General features: G+C 48.3%; 1 protein-coding gene across 4 annotated transcripts in view; it reads left to right on the top strand.

Moving 5' to 3' along the window:
• SNED1 (sushi, nidogen and EGF like domains 1) overlaps window positions 1-20,500 on the top strand; it is an 81,588-nt gene that overhangs the window by 17,668 nt on the left and 43,420 nt on the right. For all 4 annotated transcript variants that reach the window (XM_044242007.1, XM_044242006.1, XM_044242008.1 and 1 more), the window contains exons 2-8: window positions 7,407-7,694; window positions 10,862-11,002; window positions 11,730-11,892; window positions 14,639-14,764; window positions 15,041-15,154; window positions 16,983-17,096; window positions 17,185-17,298. In XM_044242007.1, the coding sequence (XP_044097942.1) occupies window positions 7,407-7,694; window positions 10,862-11,002; window positions 11,730-11,892; window positions 14,639-14,764; window positions 15,041-15,154; window positions 16,983-17,096; window positions 17,185-17,298 (1,060 nt within the window). The remainder of the gene's footprint in view (window positions 1-7,406; window positions 7,695-10,861; window positions 11,003-11,729; window positions 11,893-14,638; window positions 14,765-15,040; window positions 15,155-16,982; window positions 17,097-17,184; window positions 17,299-20,500) is intronic.

The following is a 20,500-nucleotide window of genomic DNA, read 5'->3' on the forward strand; positions in this document are numbered from 1 at the left end:
CAGTGACTGCACTAATAAGGGAGGCTTTGCATTTGCCACTCACACAGCTCAACCAAGTGGACTTTCAATGTTTCTGGTACCCTCAAAACTCTAAATCCTAAAAAAAACAAACAAGAAAACAAACAAAACCCTTTACATCCTCATTGCTGGAACCATTTCTTTCAGCTTTCAGAATCTTTTGACTTAGTCATCAGGGCCCTTCTGCTTTTTTACTGGGGCCTTGCAGGGTCACTGCCACATTGTCATTATAACAACAATCAAAGCTCTGATCAAATGGTTTGTTTCAAGCCTACCGCTCGCTGCTCAGCTTTATTAACAGGTAAAGCAGTGGGCATCCTCACTCCCCACGTCTTACTCACCCAGCACCCCCACTTATGGAGAACATTATGTCCCCAGATCCTGGTGAGTCTTCTCAGTTTCTCCTGACCCAGTCCATGGAAGCCCTTGTTCTTCCTCTTCCAGAAAGTCATTACTCTATTATGTTAACATCCCTTCCTCGTTTATTTCTTCTTAAGCCAGTTTTGGTAAGCTGCATTTGTCTAGAAATATTTCCATTTTATCTAAAATCTTGAAATTTTGAATTTATTCTTATTATAAGTATTTATAATATCACCTTATCTTTTTTAACAATGTCAGAGTATAAAGTCATATATTCTTTTTCAGTCCTGATAATGGCAACTGATGCCTTCTCTTATTTACTTGACCAATTCCACCAGAAATATATCTATTTCACTAGTAGTTTGAAAAAAAACAAGTTTTGGTTTTGCTGATTTTCTTTTCAGTGTTTATTTTCTAGTTCATTAACTTGTGCTCTTAATTTTTTATTTTTCTATTCCCATTTTTGTTTTGGTATGGTTTGGTTTGGTTTTGGTTTGTTTACAATATGTGGAGTATTTACTAACTTTTTGGTTTATTCACAAAGTATACGTACTGAGATAACCATGGAAAGCTACAAATTCCCCTTTAATTTCTTTAATTTCTGCTTGCACCAAACTCTCACAAGTTTTTGCTAAATAGCCCTTTTTTTGGTCTTTTTTTTTAAGATTTTATTTATTTATTTGACAGACAGAGATCACAAGTAGGCAGAGAGGCAGGCAGAGAGAAGGGGGGAGAAGCAGGCTCCCCGCTGAGCAGAGAGCCCGATATGGGGCTCCATCCCAGGACCTTGGGATCATGACCTGAGCCGAAGGCAGAGGTTTTAACCCACTGAGCCCCCAGGTGCCCGTCTTTCAGTCCAAAGTTATTTATATTTCTTAATTTCCATGCACACAGAAATTTCCTACCTTTTGGGGTTAATATTTTTAGTATAATTGCACTGTAGCCAGAAGACAAACTCCATATTTTTTGTAATCACATGAAATTTGTTGACACTTGTTATGTGATCAGTATATGGTAAATATTTTTTTAATCTTTTTTTAAGATTTTATTTATTTATTCGACAGAGAGAGAGAGTGAGGTCACAAGTAGGCAAAGAGACAGGCAAAGAGAGATGGGGAAGCAGGCTTCCTGTTGAGCAGAAAGCCCAATGCGGGGCTTGATCTCAGTACCCTAAGATCATGACCTGAACCAAAGGCAGAGGCTTAAGCCACTGAGCCACCTAGGTGCCCCTAAAATAATATTCTATTTGTGTTATATACTAGGTCACTTACCATTTGCATTGCTCAAATTTTCTGTATTCTGACAGATTTTTGTGTCTGCCTAGCCTACTTTACTAGAGAAGGTATGTTAAAATGTTCTACTATGATTATGAATTGACCTATTTCCTTTTGTCAGTTTTTCACTTATGTATGTTGAGACCTTGCTATTAGATATATAAAAATGCAAAATTGTTATATCTTCCTTTATTATTATGAAGTGGCCCTCTTTGTCTCTAGCTTACTTTTTGCTTTATGATCTGTTTTGTCTGATAATAATATAACTATAAACCATGGGTTTCCATTAATTAGCATTTGGAAGGTATATATTTTAACCTGAACATCTAATTCATTTTCATTTAATGTGCTACTGATGGAGGTGTGTTTGGGTTTACTATCTTCTGTGCTACTTGTTCTGCTTACTTTACCTTTCCTTCTCTCTCCTTCTTGCCATCCTATATGCCAAAAATTTTAATCATTCAGTCATATCCCCTTTATCAGTTAGGACTATATACACTGTTTCTATTCTTTTGGTGATTATCCTAGGTAGTACAAAATTCATTTTTATTTATCAATATTCACTAATAAATTAACTAATGCTTTTATCCTATTCTTGGAAAATACAGTGAGCTTGGAACACTTAAATTCTCTTCCAATTTATAGGATATTATCATTAATTTTAAACCTACAGATTTTTTACACAATTCCACAAAGTTTTATTTATATTATGTCTTTATATGGTCAGTATTCGTTTAGATTTATTCTCATACTTTCTGTTTTAATCTGTTCAGGCTGCTATAACAAAAGTACCATACACTGGGTAGTTTAAATAACAAACATTTAGTTTTCACAGTTCTGAAGATGGGGAAGTCCAAGATAAGGGGCTGGCAGATTTAGTGAACAAACACTTCCTGGTTAAAAGCCATCTTCTTGCTGTGTCCTCATACATCAGAAGGAGAGAGGAGATCTCTGGGCTCTCTTTTATAAGGGCTCTCTTTTATAGTCTCCCCCATGAGGGTTCCACCCTCATGGCCTAATCTCCTCCCACAGGTCTCCCCCAATGCCATCACAGTGGGGGGTAAGGTTTCAACATAAGAATTTTGGGGAGACACATTCAGTCCATAGCACCTTCTTTGCCCTTTTTCCTTCCTGCTTCTCTGACTTTACATTTCCCTTTTGCTTGAATTTTTTTTTTCATGTGGGTCTACTGTTTAGATACTATTTACTTACTTACTATTTATCTGAATTATCTTTATTTTGCCTTCAGTAATAAAGGATATTTTATCTGGGTATAAGTTTATGTTAGCAGTTATTTTCTTTCACCATATTAAAGATATGATCCCACTGATTTCTAGTTCCCATCATTGCTTGTGAGAAATCAACTGTCACTCTACCTGTAAGATCCTTGATAGTAATTTATATGTTTTCTCCTTTTACAATTGTCTCCTTGTCATTCATTTTCTGCATCTCTAGCAGTCATTAGTCGTTGCTTTATTTTTATTTTTCCAGCTAGGGAATTACTGGGACTATTGAATATGTGGCCTGATGTCTTTCATTGGTTCTAGAAATTCTCAGTCATTGCCTTTGTAGCACCTTACCCTTTGATACTACAAACCATACATTTATCTGATCATCCTACTACTTCACATAAGTCTTATTTTTTCTTCTCTACTCTCCGTCTTTCTGTCTCTGTTCTAAATTCCGGATAGTTTCTTCTGACCTATCTTCTAGTTCCAGTTCATTTATTCTTTCTTCAATTGCTTCAAATCTGTTCTTAAACCCATCCACTTAGTTCTTAATTTGTTATTTACTTAGTTTAAGTGCTAGAATTTCTATTTAGTTCTTTAAAATGGCCTTTTTAAAAGATAATTCTGGGGCACCTGGGTGGCTCATTCATTAAGTGTCTGCCTTCGGCTCAGGTCATGATCCCAGGATCCTGGGATCAGCCTCACATTGGGCTTCCTGCTCAGCAGGAAGCCTGCTTCTCCCTCTCCCACTTCCCCTGCTTGTGTTCCCTCTCTCACTCTCCCTGTCAAATAGATAAAATCTTTTTTAAAAATTAAAAAAAATAATAAAAGATAACTTCCATCCCTGATGGTTTTTTTTTATCCCAGCCCTTTTTAAAACAATATTTATTTCATTTAAAGTAATCTCCACATCCAACGTGGGGTTCAAATTCATGACCCTGAGATCAAGAGTCACATGCTCTACTGTCAGCCAGTCAGGTGGCCCCCCAGCCCTTTTTCAAATCATATTTTTTGTATTATGGGCAATACACATAATATAAAACTGATCATCTTAACCACTTTTTTTTAAAAAGATTTTATTTATTTATTTGACAGACAGAGATCACAAGTAGGCAGAGAGGCAGGTAGAGAGAGAGGAAGAAGCAGGCTCTTTGTCAAGCAGAGAGCCCAATGCAGGACTTGATCCCAGGACCCTGAGATCATGACCTGAGCCGAAGGCAGAGGCTTAACCCACTGAATCACCCAGGCGCCCTTAACCACTTTTAAGAGTACAGTTCAGTAGTATTAAGGATATTCATGTTGTGCAGTCATCACCATCTTTCACCTTCAGACTCTTTTTGTCTTGTGAATGTGAATTCTGTCCCCATCAGACACTCCTACTTTTCTCCTCCCCCAGCCCCTGGCCACCCCTATTCTACTTTCTATTAATTTGACTACTCCGGGTCCCTCATATATGTGAAATCATAGCATTTGTCTCTTTGTGACTGGCTTACTTCACTGCTACAAGTTTCATTCATCTTGTAGCACATGTCAGAATTTCCTTCTTTTTAAGGCTGAATCATACTCCATTGTATAGATAGACCACATTTGTTTCCTCGTTCATGCAGTGTTGGAACTTGGATTTCTTTGGGCTGTCATGCATAATGCTGCTATGAATATGGGTGTACAAATATCTTTTGAAGGCCTTACCTTCAATTATTTTGGGTATTGTTGTGGATGAATGGTGTGCCACTCAAAATTCAGCTGTTGAATTCCTACCCCCACAATATGATTGTATTTGGAGATAGAGCCTTTACAGAGGTAATTAAAGTTATATGAGGTTGTATGGGTGGGACCCTAATCTGATAAAGAGGTAGAAACACCAGAGAGCTCTTTCACTCTTCATGTGCACACAGAGGAAAGGCCATGTGGTGACACAGCATAGAGGAAGCCATCTAAAGCCAGGAAGAGAGACCTCCCTAGAAAACAACTCTGATGGTCCCTTTACCTTGTATGTCTAGCTCTAGAACTACAAGAAAAGAAATTCTGTTGTTTAAGCCAGTCAGTCTGATATCCTTTTATGGCAGCCCTAGCAGACTAATACAGATATTTACCCAGGAGTAGAATTTCTGGATCGTATGGTAATCTATTTGCATTTTTTTTAAGAAACAGCCATCTGTTCCCCACAGTGACTCTGTCATTTTACATTTCCACTAGCCATGCACAAGCATTCCAGTTTTTCTATATCTTTGTAAAAGAACACTTGTTTTTTCCTATTTTTTTGATAGTAGCCATCCTGATGGGTGTGAGGTGGTAGCTCATTGTGGCTTGTGTTTGCTTCTCCCTAATGATTAGTTATGTTGAGCATCTTTTCCTGGGCTTATTGGCCATTTGGATGTATTCTTCAGAGAAATATTTATTGATGTCTTTTGCCCATTTTTTAATCAGGTTGCTTTTTGTTGTTGTTTAGATGTAGGAATTCTCTATATATTTAGGATAAGAATCCCTTATTAAATATATGATTTGCAAATATCTGCTCCCATTCTGTGGGTTGCCTTTTTACTCTGCTAATAGTGTCTTTTGATGAAAAAAATATTAATTTTGATGAACTCCTGTTTGTGTTTTTTTTTTTCTTTTGTCGTCTGTGCCTTTGGTGTCGTATCCAAGAAATCATTGCCAAAACCAATGTCATGAAGCTTTTATTCTATGTTAAGAGTCCAACTTCATTCTTTTGCATGTGGATATCCATTTTTCCCAGCACCATATGTTGAAAAGCCAGTCCTATCTCTATTGCTCTTGACATCCTTGATGAAAATCCTTTGACTGTATATGTGATGGTTTATTTTGGGGCATCCCATTCTATTTTGTTTGTCTGTCTTTCTATCTTTATGCCAGTGCCACACTGTTTTGACTACTATAGTTTTGTGGTAAGTTTTGAAAGCAGGAAGTATAAATCCTCCAACTTTGTTCTTCTTTTCCAAGATTGTTTTGGCTATTCTCTTGACAAAATTTAAAGTTTGTGTTTTCTTGGAACATGGTAAACTTAGCTATTTTATAGCCTTTGATAATTCTGATAGCCAATATTTCTCTCATTTCGACTTAATTCCTGTTAGTGGCATCTTGCTTCCTTGTGTGCTGGATTATCTTTGATTGTGTCCTGGGTTTTTTATTTGAAAAATTACTTATATGAATAGCTTGAGGTCTAAGATGCTGCTATCTTCTGCCAGAGAGGGTTCTATTCACTTCTGCCTGGGACCTTGGAATGCTACCCTTTGGGAGCCACCATAAACCAAGTCCGGGTGTGAGGGGCCCTGGATTGCTTAGGTGAGGGGACAGCAGAGTATGAGACTGCACAGGGACTGTGTACTTCAAGCTCACCCTGCCTAATATGGAGGGTTATCCCCAACCCTGAGTGAGTTCTGAGCTTTGACGTTTCTCTCCCTTTCCCTCCATGAGAATGCTGAAACTGCAGGTCTTCTTCGCATCTGTTGCTTGTGAGTCTGCAGATGCCCTCAGGACAAAAGGAGCTTTGAGTGCCAGGCTCACCTCCAGTCCTTCCCTGTCCTCAATTTGGAGCACAAACACTGAAACTCCCTCACTTGCTTGTTTGCTCTTTTGTGCCTTTCAGAAGGGAGGTATGCTTATCAGTCTTTTGTATTGGTCTGGATTATAGAGCAGGATCTCACCTAAAGGGGAAGTCCAGAAGGTCTCTTCTAAAAGCACAGCTTTGACCACAGTCTTGCCAGGAGCAAATCATGATAGTCTAGAGCCCAGCTTTGTGATCATTAATTCATTCAAGGCTGCCCTGCATCCTGGAGGCAAGTACTAGTGTTATCCCCATCTCACAGGTAAACATCTGGAACACAGAAAGGCCAGGCTAACTTGCCTCAAGGTTGCACAGCTAACTGAGTGGCAGGATCAGCATGGTGACCCATTGTGTATTACTGCGGAGATGCTGCTCCCCTTCTTCTTCTTAGGAGCGTTCTGGGGCTCCCCACCATCTGGAGCCCTGAGAACAGACCACCCCACCTCCAACCCAGCAATCAAGGCCCTTACAGCCTCCCCTGGCCACACTGGCTCCTGCCCATCCCCAGCTCTGCTCTGTGGGTGCTATTACCTCCCCCTACCTTACATGCTTCCTACATACCTGTCCAGACCTGACTCGGAGGCTGGAACTCTGCTGTGCCCTCTCAAGGTCCCTGATTCAAGTGGGACCCAGGCCCTGAGCACCCCATTTGTCCAAAGCCAAGGCCCCAGTGGAACCTCCCCAACCTCACAACAGCAACCCAGGTCTGGGAATTCTGCTGGGCATCAGGTACAGAAAACAGACCAGAGCCTGTCCCAAAGCACACAGCCTGTCTGCAAGGGGCTGGACCAGGCCAAGGGGTCCCATATCAGGGACCAGGAACTGTCAAGCCATCCTGGGGATGTCTTGCCCAAGGCCAGGTAACACTTGGAGGGTGCCTGGTGGGTGAGGCAGGGGAGGCCATCAGGCCCACCTGCCACCCCTAGGTGCCCATTGGTCCCCTCTCTGACTTTCTGACAGGTGAACAATAATGGGATCATCTCCTTCCTGAAGGAGGTCTCTCAGTTCACCCCAGTGGCATTTCCCATCGCCAAGGACCGCTGCGTAGTGGCAGCCTTCTGGGCAGATGTGGACAATCGACGTGCAGGTGATGTGTACTACCGGGAGGCCACTGACCCAGCCACACTGCGCAGAGCCACAGAGGATGTCAGGCGATACTTCCCTGAGCTCCTGGACTTCTCCGCCACCTGGGTTTTCATAGCCACCTGGTACCGTGTGACCTTCTTCGGAGGCAGCTCCTCTTCCCCTGTGAGTTTTCTGTCCTGGGATAGGGAGGACGTCCGTCTGGGTCCAGGGTCTACCCCCAGGGGCTGCACCTGGCTGAGGTGGGCCAGACATAATCACTGGTCCATGCCTGAGACAGGAACACCCAGCTCAGGGATGGAAGTCACTCTCCCAGGGTCACAGAGCCAGGCTGATGAGGACAGAGCCTTAACCTTCCCAGCCCTCCCAGAAAACACTTGCCTCTATAGGAAAATGCCAAATGCCCTGACACAGTAGTTCACACACTAGAGAGATGCAGACAGATCGCATGTGTCAGAAGGATTTCCATCTGGAATGGTTCAATGCTCAATAGGCTAAGTGGGAAGTTTATTCTGTTTTATCCTCTATTCTGTGATAATGCCAAACAACAAAGGCAGCAGGGGCACGTTTTCCTGTGGGGCACACTCTCGATGCCAAGCACTGAGAAGTGCTCAGCACAGCACAACCAGGGGGCAGGAACTCTCATGGAGACTGTTCTGCAAGACATATGGGGCTCCAGAGCGGGGAGAATGGGATGGTTCAGAGCAGCCCGAGGGACAGCTGCGTCAGGACCCTGGGCTGCAGGGGTGAGGCAGAGCAGTCAACGGCAGGGCCGGGCTTCCCATCGTACACATGCCTGGGCAGAGGGTGGGGGCAAGTGAGGCTTTCACTCAGGGTATAGGGCTGCCCAGTGGGAACCTGGAGGTGCAGCCAGGGTCCCTAGCAATGGTGACTCAGGTAAACAGTGTGAGTGGGAGACAGTGCCTGCAGGCAGGGACCTGCGAGTCCCGCACAAACCCTGAGTTCTCCAGCAGTCAAGATGACAAAGAGAATGCCAGCAAGCACATCAACCAGGGACACTGAGGGCCCGAGATGTTCACTGTTGAATTTCTTAAAAGCAGTATGACAGTGAATAGGGGAAGACTGGCTTTTCCTATAAACATTACTACAAATAAATATTGACACTTTTCATGAAATTTTTTCATGCACAGTCCACTAATATTTTGTCAGCTTTACTTGTTTTTCTTATCAATTTGTAAGAAAAACATCTTTGTAACAAAAAGAAAAAAGAATCAGTAAGTCTGCTAACAAGAGATCAATCCCATCAAATATCTATTGCATCCTGACACACACTTTAACAAATAGAGCCGGCTAGAACACATTGTTTTGTGTTTTGGTTTTTTACTCAGCAGGAGTAGGGCATTTTCCTCCTTCTCCCACATGGAAATCCCTGGCACTTCTGCAGCCCCCTGGGAGGAGGAGGAACAGAGCCCCTCCTATGCTGACAGAGGAAACCCTAACTTCTCCAGTTTGCAGGCTGGCAGGCCCGGATATGGGGGTTATAGATTATTGGGCAACACATGCATCCCTGGAAAGGGTCAGAGTTCTGGGTTTGGGGGCTGGTCTGTAAGGTGGGAGCCTCCTAGAGCCAGCTGCTTGGCAGGGAGGGAGCGTGAAGCTCCATGCGGGGTCTGGGTCTCCTCGCACACTGGACCCTACCTCTGGCCACACGGGCCACTGGCTTGCCCTTCCTCAGCTCACAGCCACTCCGCTTTCACAGCCACTGATCCTGGTTACCTTCAGAGTGCTAGCAGCAGGTCTGTGTTCCGGAAGAGGAGCACTCAGTCTTCCTGCTGTTCATGGTTATGTAAGGGAGAGGACAGACCAGTGCTGTCCCACTGTCCCACACCTGCAGACCATCCCAGTGCCGGGTGGCACCGATGGCAAGGTGTCCCGCAGTGGGCACTGCCAGGCCCTGCTAAATTGGGAGCTGTTGTCTGGCATGAGTCTCCAGCGGGAATGTTGCTGCCCACAGAGGCCTGATTGCCCCTCAAGCCTGTGCCCCCCGCCAGGCACGAACAAGCCAGATGTGTAAGCCCGGGTCTCCCTGTGTCCAGCCAGGGGGCCCAGCATGCTGCACCCTTGCCAGCCGCTCCAGCAGACATGGAAGCCCTTTTCTCTATTACGCTTCACCTCTCAGCTTCTAGTGCTGCTGAATTTGTCCTGTATTATCAACAAGGTGTCTTCTGTGGTAATGCCTCTGTTCACATAAACTTTGCCAATTTTCTGTTGTCTTTTTCTTCCTGGCCCATGGAAGTTCTGCTTCAATTTAGGATATCAATAATTTCACCTGCCCCCTCTGTTATAAATACATTTTTCACTTTGCTATGTGGCCACTCTGTTTGATCTTATGGCACTTTTTTATATGCAGAAGCTTTTTTTTAAAATTTTTTTTAAAGTTTTTATTTATTCATTTGACAGACAGAGATCACAAGTAGGCAGAGAGGCAGGCAGAGAGAGAGGGGGAAGCAGGCTCCCTGCTGAGCAGAGAGCCCAATGCGGGACTCGATCCCGGGACCCTGAGATCATGACCCGAGCCAAAGGCAGCAGCCCAACCCACTGAGCCACGCAGGCGCCCCTATGCAGAAGCTTTTGTAGTCAAATATATAAATCTCCTTTTTGGTTTTTGCAGTTAACAAATGTTACACTTGAAGTCTTCCCTCGACGTGGCTCCAAGCACTCGCCTATATTTTCCTCTAGGGCTTTGATGGTTCTGTTCACAACCTTACTTGATGTGGTATTTATTTTCATGAGTGATATAAAGCTCTAAATTTCTTCTTTTTAAGACAGTTTCCTATTTGTCCCAAGATCAGTTCTTAATCCCACCCCTTCCCCAGTCTGAAATAACATCTCATATATATACCACTCAATAATATCTTAGTGGAAGAGAAATCCATGAAAAACAAACAAACCAAAAAACCCCTGCTTTTCCTTGTTTCCTCTTTTTATCTTTCCCTCTTTACATTTTTTGTTTCACACGAAGCAATTTGGGGGATTTTACCCAGTTAACGCTAACTTTTGTGCCCCAGCCACCACAGGGCGCAGTGTCTGCACCTGGCGTCTGTGGGCCCTGGTGACACCTCAGTGTGTCTCACTCACCAGCTAACCATTCTTAGGGGTCCTGACCTATGCCAGGGCCTCAGGATCTAGGGACACAGTGGAAGACGAGGACGAGGCCATCAGCTCGACGGCAGATGGCTGACCAGCTAGTTAGGAAGACAGAGGAAGGGTCAGTGGATGAGGACATTGTGTGAAGGCATGCTAAAGGGGGCAGGGACTTGCAGCGTGGATGGGGGAGCCCAGAACCCGGTTCAGGCCTCCCTCCTTGACAGGTCAACACGTTCCAGACTGTGCTTATCACTGACGGCAAGTTCTCCTTCACCATCTTCAACTACGAGTCCATCACGTGGACCACAGGCACACACGCCAGCAGCGGGGGCGACACTACAGGCCTGGGGGGCATCGCAGCCCAGGTAGGGGCCCGGCTCCCCACTGCCACGACTGTCTTGTCTGTCTGTCTAGACAGACCCCCCCCACACACACACACCCAGTACTGTGCAGACGCCAGTGTGAGGCCTTCTGATGCTAACCCCAGGCCAGATTCAGAAACATCCTCAGGTCAAAGGCAAGTCTGTCCTGCCCTGCGTTGCCCTGGCCTCCCAGAGCCAGATACAGCCAAGGCACATGGGACCGTGGTTCTATGCATGCTACCTGTCCTGGGGTCTGCCCTGCCCTGTGGCCCACAGAACTGTGGCCAGCAGGAAATCACAGGTGTCAAGGGAGTGGTCAAGTGCAAGTCCCCAAGGCCATCGAGTGCTCCCTCAGGATGGGAATACCCTCATCTCCTTCCTAGCCATCTACTTTCTTCTGAGGTCACACCTGCCCCTGGTCTCCACGGGAGCCAAGAGGCCAGGGAGGAAGTCCCTGCACATGTGTGAGGGCAGCATGCTAGGACCCAACTGTGTCGGTGGCCAGGATCTGTGGCCCAGCTGGGAGGCTGCTGCTCAGAACAGTAACAACGTGGAGGGTGGTAGGGTACCCCCAAACCCATAAAACTCCAGGACTACAAGGCCATCTTCCACATGATCTCTTTGACCATGGCCACCGCAGGGAGGGAGGTCTCAGGAATTTTAGGGAGACCTGCAGACCAACCCATGCCTGCCCCCCCCACCGACTCTCCATCCCCCACCCCACCCCCAGGCCGGCTTCAATGCAGGTGATGGGCGGCGCTACTTCAGCATCCCCGGCTCCCGCACAGCGGACATGGCGGAGGTGGAGACCACCACCAACGTGGGCGTGCCCGGGCGCTGGGCGTTCAGAATCGATGATGCCCAGGTGCGCGTGGGGGGCTGCAGCCATACAAGTAAGAGGATGGAGCCAGCGGCTCAGGGCTGTGGGTTGGGGGGGCTCAGGGAGTGGGGGGATGACAGGAGAGGGTGGGACCCTAAGGGGGAGGAGGGAGCGGGAGGCTGGGGATGGGGCAGGCTGCTGGCCAGGAGAGCTTGGCCTCCCCCACCCCTCTCCCCCAGCCATGAATGTGGGCAGGTAGTAGCTTGCCCCTTGAGCCCTGTCTCCTCCTGGGGAGGCTTCCCTACCTCGGCTCTGGCTCCGGGGCCAGGGAGACCGAGGTTTGTGGTGCAAAGTGGAGGAGTTGGGGCCGCCCCTTCTTGGGACCAGGAGTCAACGCTTTCCCCTCATTCTCTCCCAGCCTGTGTTCTTGGTTGGGAGGAGCACCACCCAGGTCTCCTGTGTCCCCAGGACCACCTAGAAGTCAGATAATTTTTTCACCCATTTCCCCACATTTGCGTGGGCTTGCTGTTTCCTGGGATTTGACACTTGTTACACACCCCAGGCATCTACTGAGTGGAGGGAGTTGAAAGCTCATAAGGAACAGTAGATAGGGGGAGGGTCCCCCCCAGGGCAGAAAGATGCATCCTGGCCCCTTCCCCTGGGGGGCCCTGGAGGAGGCACAGAAGCTCCTGAAACATGATGCTTATAAACAGAGACGAGGGGATTGATTTAGCCACTCGGTGGAGAGCTAACCACAGGCCCCACAAAGGCCACAGTGAGGCTGGTGTCCAGAGGGTCCTAGCAGACTCACCTCCCACCCACAAGGAGGCCGAGGGCTTCTCAGAACACCAGTCTCTGAGAGCTAACCCAGGGCAGGTGCAGCCGATCGGGACTGGCCAGAGGGGCAGACGCACACTTCTCAGGGCCCAGGGCCTGGGGGGCAGGCATGCGCTGGTGGGCAGAAAGGCTCACCAAGGACCAGGGAAGATGCTCCAGCAAGAGATGCCTGGGGAACCTGAGACCCGCCCCCGCCACTGGAGCACCAAATACGCCTCAGCCCGAGTCTGAGCTTAGGGGATGGGGGAACTCGAACCAAGGAGCCCAAGAGCCAGGGGCTTGGGTTGCTGAGGATCAAGGCAAAGTGCGGATGTGGGCTGCCATAAGCTGTCATCAGTGGACACAAGCCTGAGCAGTGGGTGACAGGTGTGGGTACAGGTGGGGACTGGCGTGAGCAGGTGTGGCTATACATATGGGTGCAGGTGTAGGTACAGGTGTGGGTCTAGGTGTGGGCAGGCCCATGCCCCTTTTCTAGAAAGGTTGCAGGCTGTGAGACCCTGAGAAACGGGATCTTCAGAGGAGGGTCTGGCCAGTCCCCCGGGGATCCCTTTCCCATGCTGATGTGCTTCCCCTGCTATCTAAGACTTCTAGTGGGGAGTAGATGAGGAGGCATTGCTGGGCCTTCCCAACTAGTGCACACAGAAGCCCGCTGGAGCCGCCTTGCTTCCCCACGGCCACACTGCAAGCCTGGGAGATAGAGCCCACACGCTGGCTTTGCTGGCAAGGGAGGGCCGAGTCCCACCTGAGAGGCCCCGAGTGCATCCACACCTGGAAGTCTAGCTCTTGAGAAAGGCAGGTCCCAAAACTGGACCCATGCAGAGAGCACACTCTACAGGGTCGCCAAACCACGACTGGTTAAGTGACAGTGTGGCTACGTGAGTAGAAGTGCATGCACGAGGAGCAGAAACAATCCAAAAGACGCCCTTTGCCCTGATGGTGTTCTGGGCTCCAGGGTACTTTCAGGAGTGTCCCCTATTGCTCCCCTTGATTAGGCCAGATCTCCCGGGACCCCCCTAGGAGATCCGAGACATTGGGGTGCTCTAGTTACCTGCCAATTTGTGCTCCCTCCCTGCCAATGTCACTAGCCTTACTTCTCCAGAGGGGGAGGGGCCCCTGAGCTGGCCTCTGAGGGTGGCTGGTCCTGAAGGGCCCAGGCACGGGGTTAGGTGGGCCCCAGGAACTGCTGGAGGTCCTCCCTGGCCAGGAGGCTGTGATAGGAGAAACCCTACCTTCCAGAGCTCTGACAGCGGCCCTCTTGTTTCCATGGGAAGATCTGGAGGGGCAGCTGGGCCTACATTTCTGCAATAGTTGGCGGCAGTGCTGAGATCAGACTGCATCCCCCCCTTGGAGGGTCTGAGGGCCCCCGACCCACCTCTGGCTCCCACGGGGTCCCTCCTCTTCCACATCTGTGGATGTTCTTTCCATGAGGCACACTCCCGTCTTCCTGTGTTGCTGGGCACCCTTGGGTCTTTGTCCTCTTAATTCCTAAAAAAAATCTGGAAGTCGATGGATTAAAGTCATAAGAAGGTGCTATGGAGGGGAGCCTGGGGGGCTCAGTCGGTCCAGCGTCTGCCTTCAGCTCAGGTCATGATCTCAGGGTCCTGGGATTAAGACCCACATCAGGCTCCCTGCTCCATGGGGAGTCTGTTTCTCTCTCTGTCTGCGGCTCCTCCTGCTTGTGCTGCTCTCTCTCGCTCTCTGAAAAATAAACAAATAAAAACATTAAAAAAAAAAAAAAGAAAAAAGAAGATGGTGCTGTGGGCATGACGGGTGCAGGGGAAGCCAACGTCCCAGCTTGGGCATCCAGGTGTCAGCGGGACATGCGGGCAGGCAGTAGACGGCAGGCACCCTGGGCATCTGGGAAGAACTGGGAAGTTAACTGCGGATGCTGGGCTGCCAGCAGACCGCACAGCCATTCCTCCTAGATGGGCCCTTTGGGTCCAGGGAGGGAAGGGACGGCTCGTTCCTTCCTGTGTCCACAGCCTCCGTGTGCCTGGCCCTGCGCCCGTGCCTTAACGGTGGCAAGTGCATCGACGACTGTGTCACGGGCAACCCCTCCTACACCTGCTCCTGCCTCTCAGGCTTCACGGGGAGGCGGTGTCACCTGGGTGAGTCTATACTGCCAGCACAGCCAGTGGCCTCAGGGCCAAAGGTCCAGGGTCTCTGTCTCCATGGTGTGGGTGCTGTGGGCTGGGAGGATGGGGTAGCGAGGGGGTGGTGGGAGTACATAAACACTGTGGCTCCCTGGTGGTGAGTGTGTGGGCTGGGGGTGCATCTGCCCCTTTGAAGCCGACCCCCACTGGAAGTGAGGCCCAGAAGGGGTCCGAGCAGATCCTCCCCAACCTGGCTTCCTCCACTGAGGCCCCAGCTGCCCCGTTTTTCAGATGTGAATGAATGTGCTTCCCATCCGTGTCAAAATGGCGGGACCTGCACACATGGTGTCAACAGCTTCAGCTGCCAGTGCCCGGCCAGCTTCGGGGGACCCACCTGTGAGACACGTAAGAGGAGCATGCCCAGGTCCTCTGGCCCCATTGATGGAAGAATGACCAGAATGGTCCTGCCTGACCGGGGGTCAGCCTCATGGGAGCCCTGAGTCAGCATCAACAGAGGGCATGGCAGTGGGCCCACTGGGGACAGAGCCCAGACTCCAGAGGAAAGCCCCATCTCATGGGTACAGCAGGATCACTGACCATGGCACTCACGCCTCCTGGGCCCTGGTGTTCAGACCAGGGATGGCATCTTGGAACAGGCCAGTGTCCAGTTCCAGCTTGGCCGCGGGGCCTGCCCGACAGCCACCCAGGTACAACTGGAGTCATCACTGCCCCTCAGCTCTGGACTGGCTTGCTGGCTGTTTCTTTCCAGCTCCTGGGGTCTCACAGCCTTGACATTGGTTGGGGTCCTTGTGAGACCTCCCTTGCTTCCAGGCTGCAGCTGCACCCCACTCTGCCACCCCCTTCTGAGCGGGGGTCTTTTTAAGCAATGCTGGCAGATCCAGCCTCCACTTCCTGCCCTTCACCCAGCCCTCTCTGGGGCCCCCACATCCTGGCTCTTTGCCCACCTGGTAAAGGAAGATGGAACCCCACTGCTTCCCCTAGTCTCACTGTGGGAAGCTGCTAGGGGAGCCCAAAAAAGAGAGTCCCTTAAAATCAAAGCACCATGACCTCTAATCCCCACTGAGCTGGACCCACAGCCATTCCCCTAAATATACTTACTGATGTGTAACCATTATTTAGGAACACATATAACACATGGTTAAATCAAGTATGTACAAATAACAATTGTACAAGAATGTCTCAATCTAGAAGAACTGTTTCTAAGAGTGACTTAGAGCCACAAGAAATGTTTTAAAGTCTGGGACCCCAGTGTATATAAACATGTGTGCCCAGCAAGGCCCCTAGGAGGACCTGGGGCCATAGCCAGTAGCCCTGTGCCTTGGCCTCCTTGCGGTCACTCTGATGACAGCAACAGGTCCCAGGTCCCCATGGAGGCTCGCTGGTCTCAGGACCCACCTGAGCCCCCAGAGCACACAACAGCAGGGACATGTGTGCTGTTCACCTGGAGCCCCTCCTCCCCACAGGTGCCCAGCATTGCTCTTTGGTGGGGTCAGGACCCAGGAGGCAGGAGTCAACTAGCGCTGTGGCCACCAAAGCACCTCCACACGTCCCCTGTCCTCCCTCCCACTGGCCCCCACAAGTCTAGGGAGGGCCTCATGGTCTAACGATTGCCTTGGCTCCTATACTGAGTTGTTTGGGGCATGCGCTGTCATCAGGACATGTGACATAGCTGAGGGAAGGCAGTGTCCCTCCCACTCCCCTCCCTGCCAGCTCAGCTGCCAGGGCTCACGGGCCAGGAGCCACCAGGGAGTCTGAGGGGCCGGCATGCTGGGTGAAGGTGGCCAGAGGCGAGCTCCACCTCAGTGGGTTCCCACCTGATGGGGGCTGAGTGCCTTTGTACCAGACCATGCAACACATCACCTGCCTGCCCACAACCCATCACCTCAGAGCCATTCAGGCCCCTCCTGCACATCTGCACGTGCATCACCTTCAAGACCCCATCACAGGCTGTGTCACTGCCCCACCCAGAGGAACCCCGCTCTGTGCTGGCAGCGGAGAACACTAAGCCCTCTGTCCCCAACCAGCATGCACACAGCCTCCTACCACCGGGGATGGGCTGAAACAGACCCCATGTGGCCAGTTGCTGGGCTGCTGAGTGGGGACTATCCAGCCAGGCCCCCCAACAGCCTGATGCCCTCCAGAATGGGGTTTAGCAGAAATTCCCAGGGGCCCAGCCGGAGGTCCGACACCTTCTACCACTCTGTCCTTGCAGCACTGTCTCCATGTGATACCAGAGAATGTAAGAACGGTGGCCGGTGCCAGGCGGAGGAGGGCTCAGCGGTGTGCCTATGCCTGCCTGGCTACACGGGTGTGGCCTGTGAGACGGGTGAGGGTCCAGCCCTGGGGGGTGGGAGAGGCTAGTGCCCGGGAGTCAAAGGCTGGCTTGAGCCAAGATCCCACCTCCGCTGCCCCAGATGTGGATGAGTGTGCCTCCAGCCCGTGCCTCAACGGGGGCTCGTGTGTCAACCTCGTGGGGAACTTCACCTGCCTGTGTGCAGAGCCCTTCGAGGGACCTCGCTGTGAGACAGGTAACAGCCCATGCCGGCAGCCCCCAGAACAGTAGTCCCTCGCAGCCTCCTGGCCTCTTTCCCTCACTGTCCATCTCAGCCCCACCACTGTCCTGGGGGGTACTTTCCCCAGCCCTGCCTGTACCAGTCTGTCCCCTGAGCTTCCATGCTGATCCCAACTCTGCCACCATGGGTGGTACAGGGCTGAGTGTGCCTCCTGCCCCCTCTAGTCCCCTCCAGTCCTGGTAGCCATCTATGAGATGCAGAGCAAGATGGCCACCCTCTCATGGCCTTTCTTCCTGCTCAGGAGATTCTTGGCTTATTAACATCCTTTATTCCTACTCCAGACCCCTCACCATGCAAGGGAACAAGCCACAGTAGTTGGCAAGAAAACTAACCTTTATTACATGTGATGAAATCTGCTAGTTGCTACTTCATGTTGTTTTAAATGCTGGTTATGACTTGGTAGATAAGTTAAGAGGCCAACTCGATTTTACAACCCACAGAATAAATTCAGGTTAGCATCTGATATCACCCTGACCGCCAAAGGCCTCGCTTGGCCACTGTGCCAGCAAAGCAAAGGTCACAGCTTGAGCAGCTGCTCCAACTGGGAGAAGCTCATGAGAAGCGTGTCAGATTTAGTTTGAGCCTAAAAACTTAAGAAGGAGATTAAAATTTACCCATAAGTGAGATATAGATGGATGCTATGCTCTCCATCAGCCTTTGGTCAAAGGGCCACACACAGGACAGCCCGTGTCCTGAGGAAAGGGTGAGGCTCTGCCATGCAGAGGGGAATAGGGGAGCGCAGCAACCTTACCTGTTTGGTTGCTTAAAATCACTATGATGGGTCACAGTTCACCTTGCCCAGATTGTTATCTAAATATTTAATATCTATCTATTTAACTAAGCTCATGTTAGAAAACGGACCAGTGATTTCAAAAGATTTGCAAAGAAACCACCTGTTGTGCAGAAAGAATGATACAAACAAAAGCAACCAATACGAAACAACAGAACTGACACTTCCACCCTTAGTAAAAGCTTATTAGTCCCATTACAAGATGGCTGTCTGGACATTCTACCCAGATTCAACAGGAAGGTGGACAAAAATTAGAGATAATTGGGAAAAAAAAAAAGTACCCATTCTTCTGCTTCTGGCCAAAAAAGATTGACTGCCTGAGAATTTCCCTCACCATCAAAACTAGAAAAGCAGTTAAAATATATGAAATGACTGTCTTCTGCCATTGGACCACAGGCATCACAGGGTTGCTACCCCTGCGAGGAGGGAAAGAAAGGAAGGGCACCCTATAGTCTGCCCGTGGGAATTTCCAGGCCACTGTGCAGCAAGCAGATCCAGGCTCTAGCAGTTCCTCTGAGTCTCTGGGTCATGGAGACAGGGATTCTAGTTTGGTAGCTGCAATTGGTGGGGAGAATTCCAGAAAGGATGGAGTTACTAAGAGTGGCTGGGGAGAGTGCAAGAAGAATCTGCAGAGGGACCCCTTGCCTCTTCACTCAGCACGGGGCGGGGGGTGGGGGGATGACTTCACTTTTCTACAGCCAGAATGCATACAGAGCTCCTCATGCCCATGGCCAAGGTGGAGAGAGTCTTTACTGGGATATCATCTTGCTGGTATGGAAAAATAAACACTAGAATAAAGACTAATCTGACCTGTCCTAGGAAATATTAAAGGAAAATTTGAAAGAATCAAAACAATCCCAAGTAATTGAACCATATGCCAGAATCAAATCCTATACTCTTTAAAGGAATATAACAGAATCCAGGACCTCCAAATACCCAACCAAAAATTATCAAGCATACCAAGAATCAAGAATATATGAACCACAGTCAGGAGAAAAGCAGATCAATAGAAAAAGGTGGAAGAGATGATGATGAAATTATTTGCCCAGATATGCATGTTTAATCATCCACTGTGAACATGCTCCCTGTGCTCAAGACCACTGAGGAAAAAAGACACAGTGAGAAGTAGAAGATAGAAGAAAATAAGCTTCTAGGAGATTAAAAAAAACATAAAATCTCAATTTAAAAAATATACTGACTATATTAACAACAGGTTAGACATTGCAGAAGGGAAGATCAGTGAATGTGAAGAAAGAAATAGCCCATCAAGCAGCACAGGAAGGAGAGAATATACCCAGGACCATATCCTCAGCAACCTGTGGGGTTGCTTGGCAGTCTGGTGTATGTACGGGTAGAGTCCCAGGAGGAGGGAAGGGACCAGAGGAGCACAGAAAATGAATGAAGAAGTAAGATCCAAATATGTTCTAAATTTGATGAAAATTAAAACCCCACACATCCAAGAAAAGCATGAAGAAAATCACATGAAGCACCTCATAGTCAAATTGCTGAAAACCAATAACAAAGAGAACACCTGAAAAGCAGCCAGAGGAAAAAGACAAGACACAGTACATACAGAGAAATAATAATCTAACAGGTCTCTCATCAGAAACAACACATGCCCAGAGACAGTGTGCTGTCAACCTAGTAGTCTATACACAGGAAAATCATCTTTCAAAAATGAAGGTGAAATTAAGATATTTTTCAGACAGCAGAAACAGATAATTATTCATCACCAGCATATCTTATTTATAAGAAACATTAAAGGAAATTCCTTAGACTGAAGAAAAATGGCACCAGAAGAAAATCCAGATCTACACAAATAAATGAAGAGCTCTAGAAACAGTAAATGCATTTACTGTTTCTAGAGCACAGGCGCACCTCATTTTATTGCCCTTCACTGACACTGTGTTCTGTACAAATTAAAGCTTTGTGGCAACCCTGCACCAAGCAAGCCCAACAGGTTCATCCTTCCAATAGCATTCATTCACTGTGTCTCTGTGTCATATCTGCAACATTTCAATATTTTAAATTATGGTGATATTTGTTATGGTGATCTGTGGTCAGTGATTATGACTCACTAAGTCTCAGGTGTTGGTTATCATTTTTTTACAAAGTATTTTCTAATTAAGGTGCATACATTTTCTTAGACATGATGCTATTACACACTTAATAGACTGCAGTGTAGTGCTAACATAACTTTTATAAGCACCGGAAAACCAGAAAATTCATTTGACTTGCTTTATTGCCATATCCGCTGTATTATAGTGGTCTGGAACTGAACCCACCACATCTCCAAGGTATGCCTGTAAAATACTTTTCTTCTTACTTTTTAATCTCTTTAAAGATAATTTTAACACAAAAAATATG

Source organism: Neovison vison, chromosome 3 (genome assembly GCF_020171115.1).
Source record: "Neovison vison isolate M4711 chromosome 3, ASM_NN_V1, whole genome shotgun sequence".
NCBI lineage: Eukaryota > Metazoa > Chordata > Mammalia > Carnivora > Mustelidae > Neogale > Neogale vison.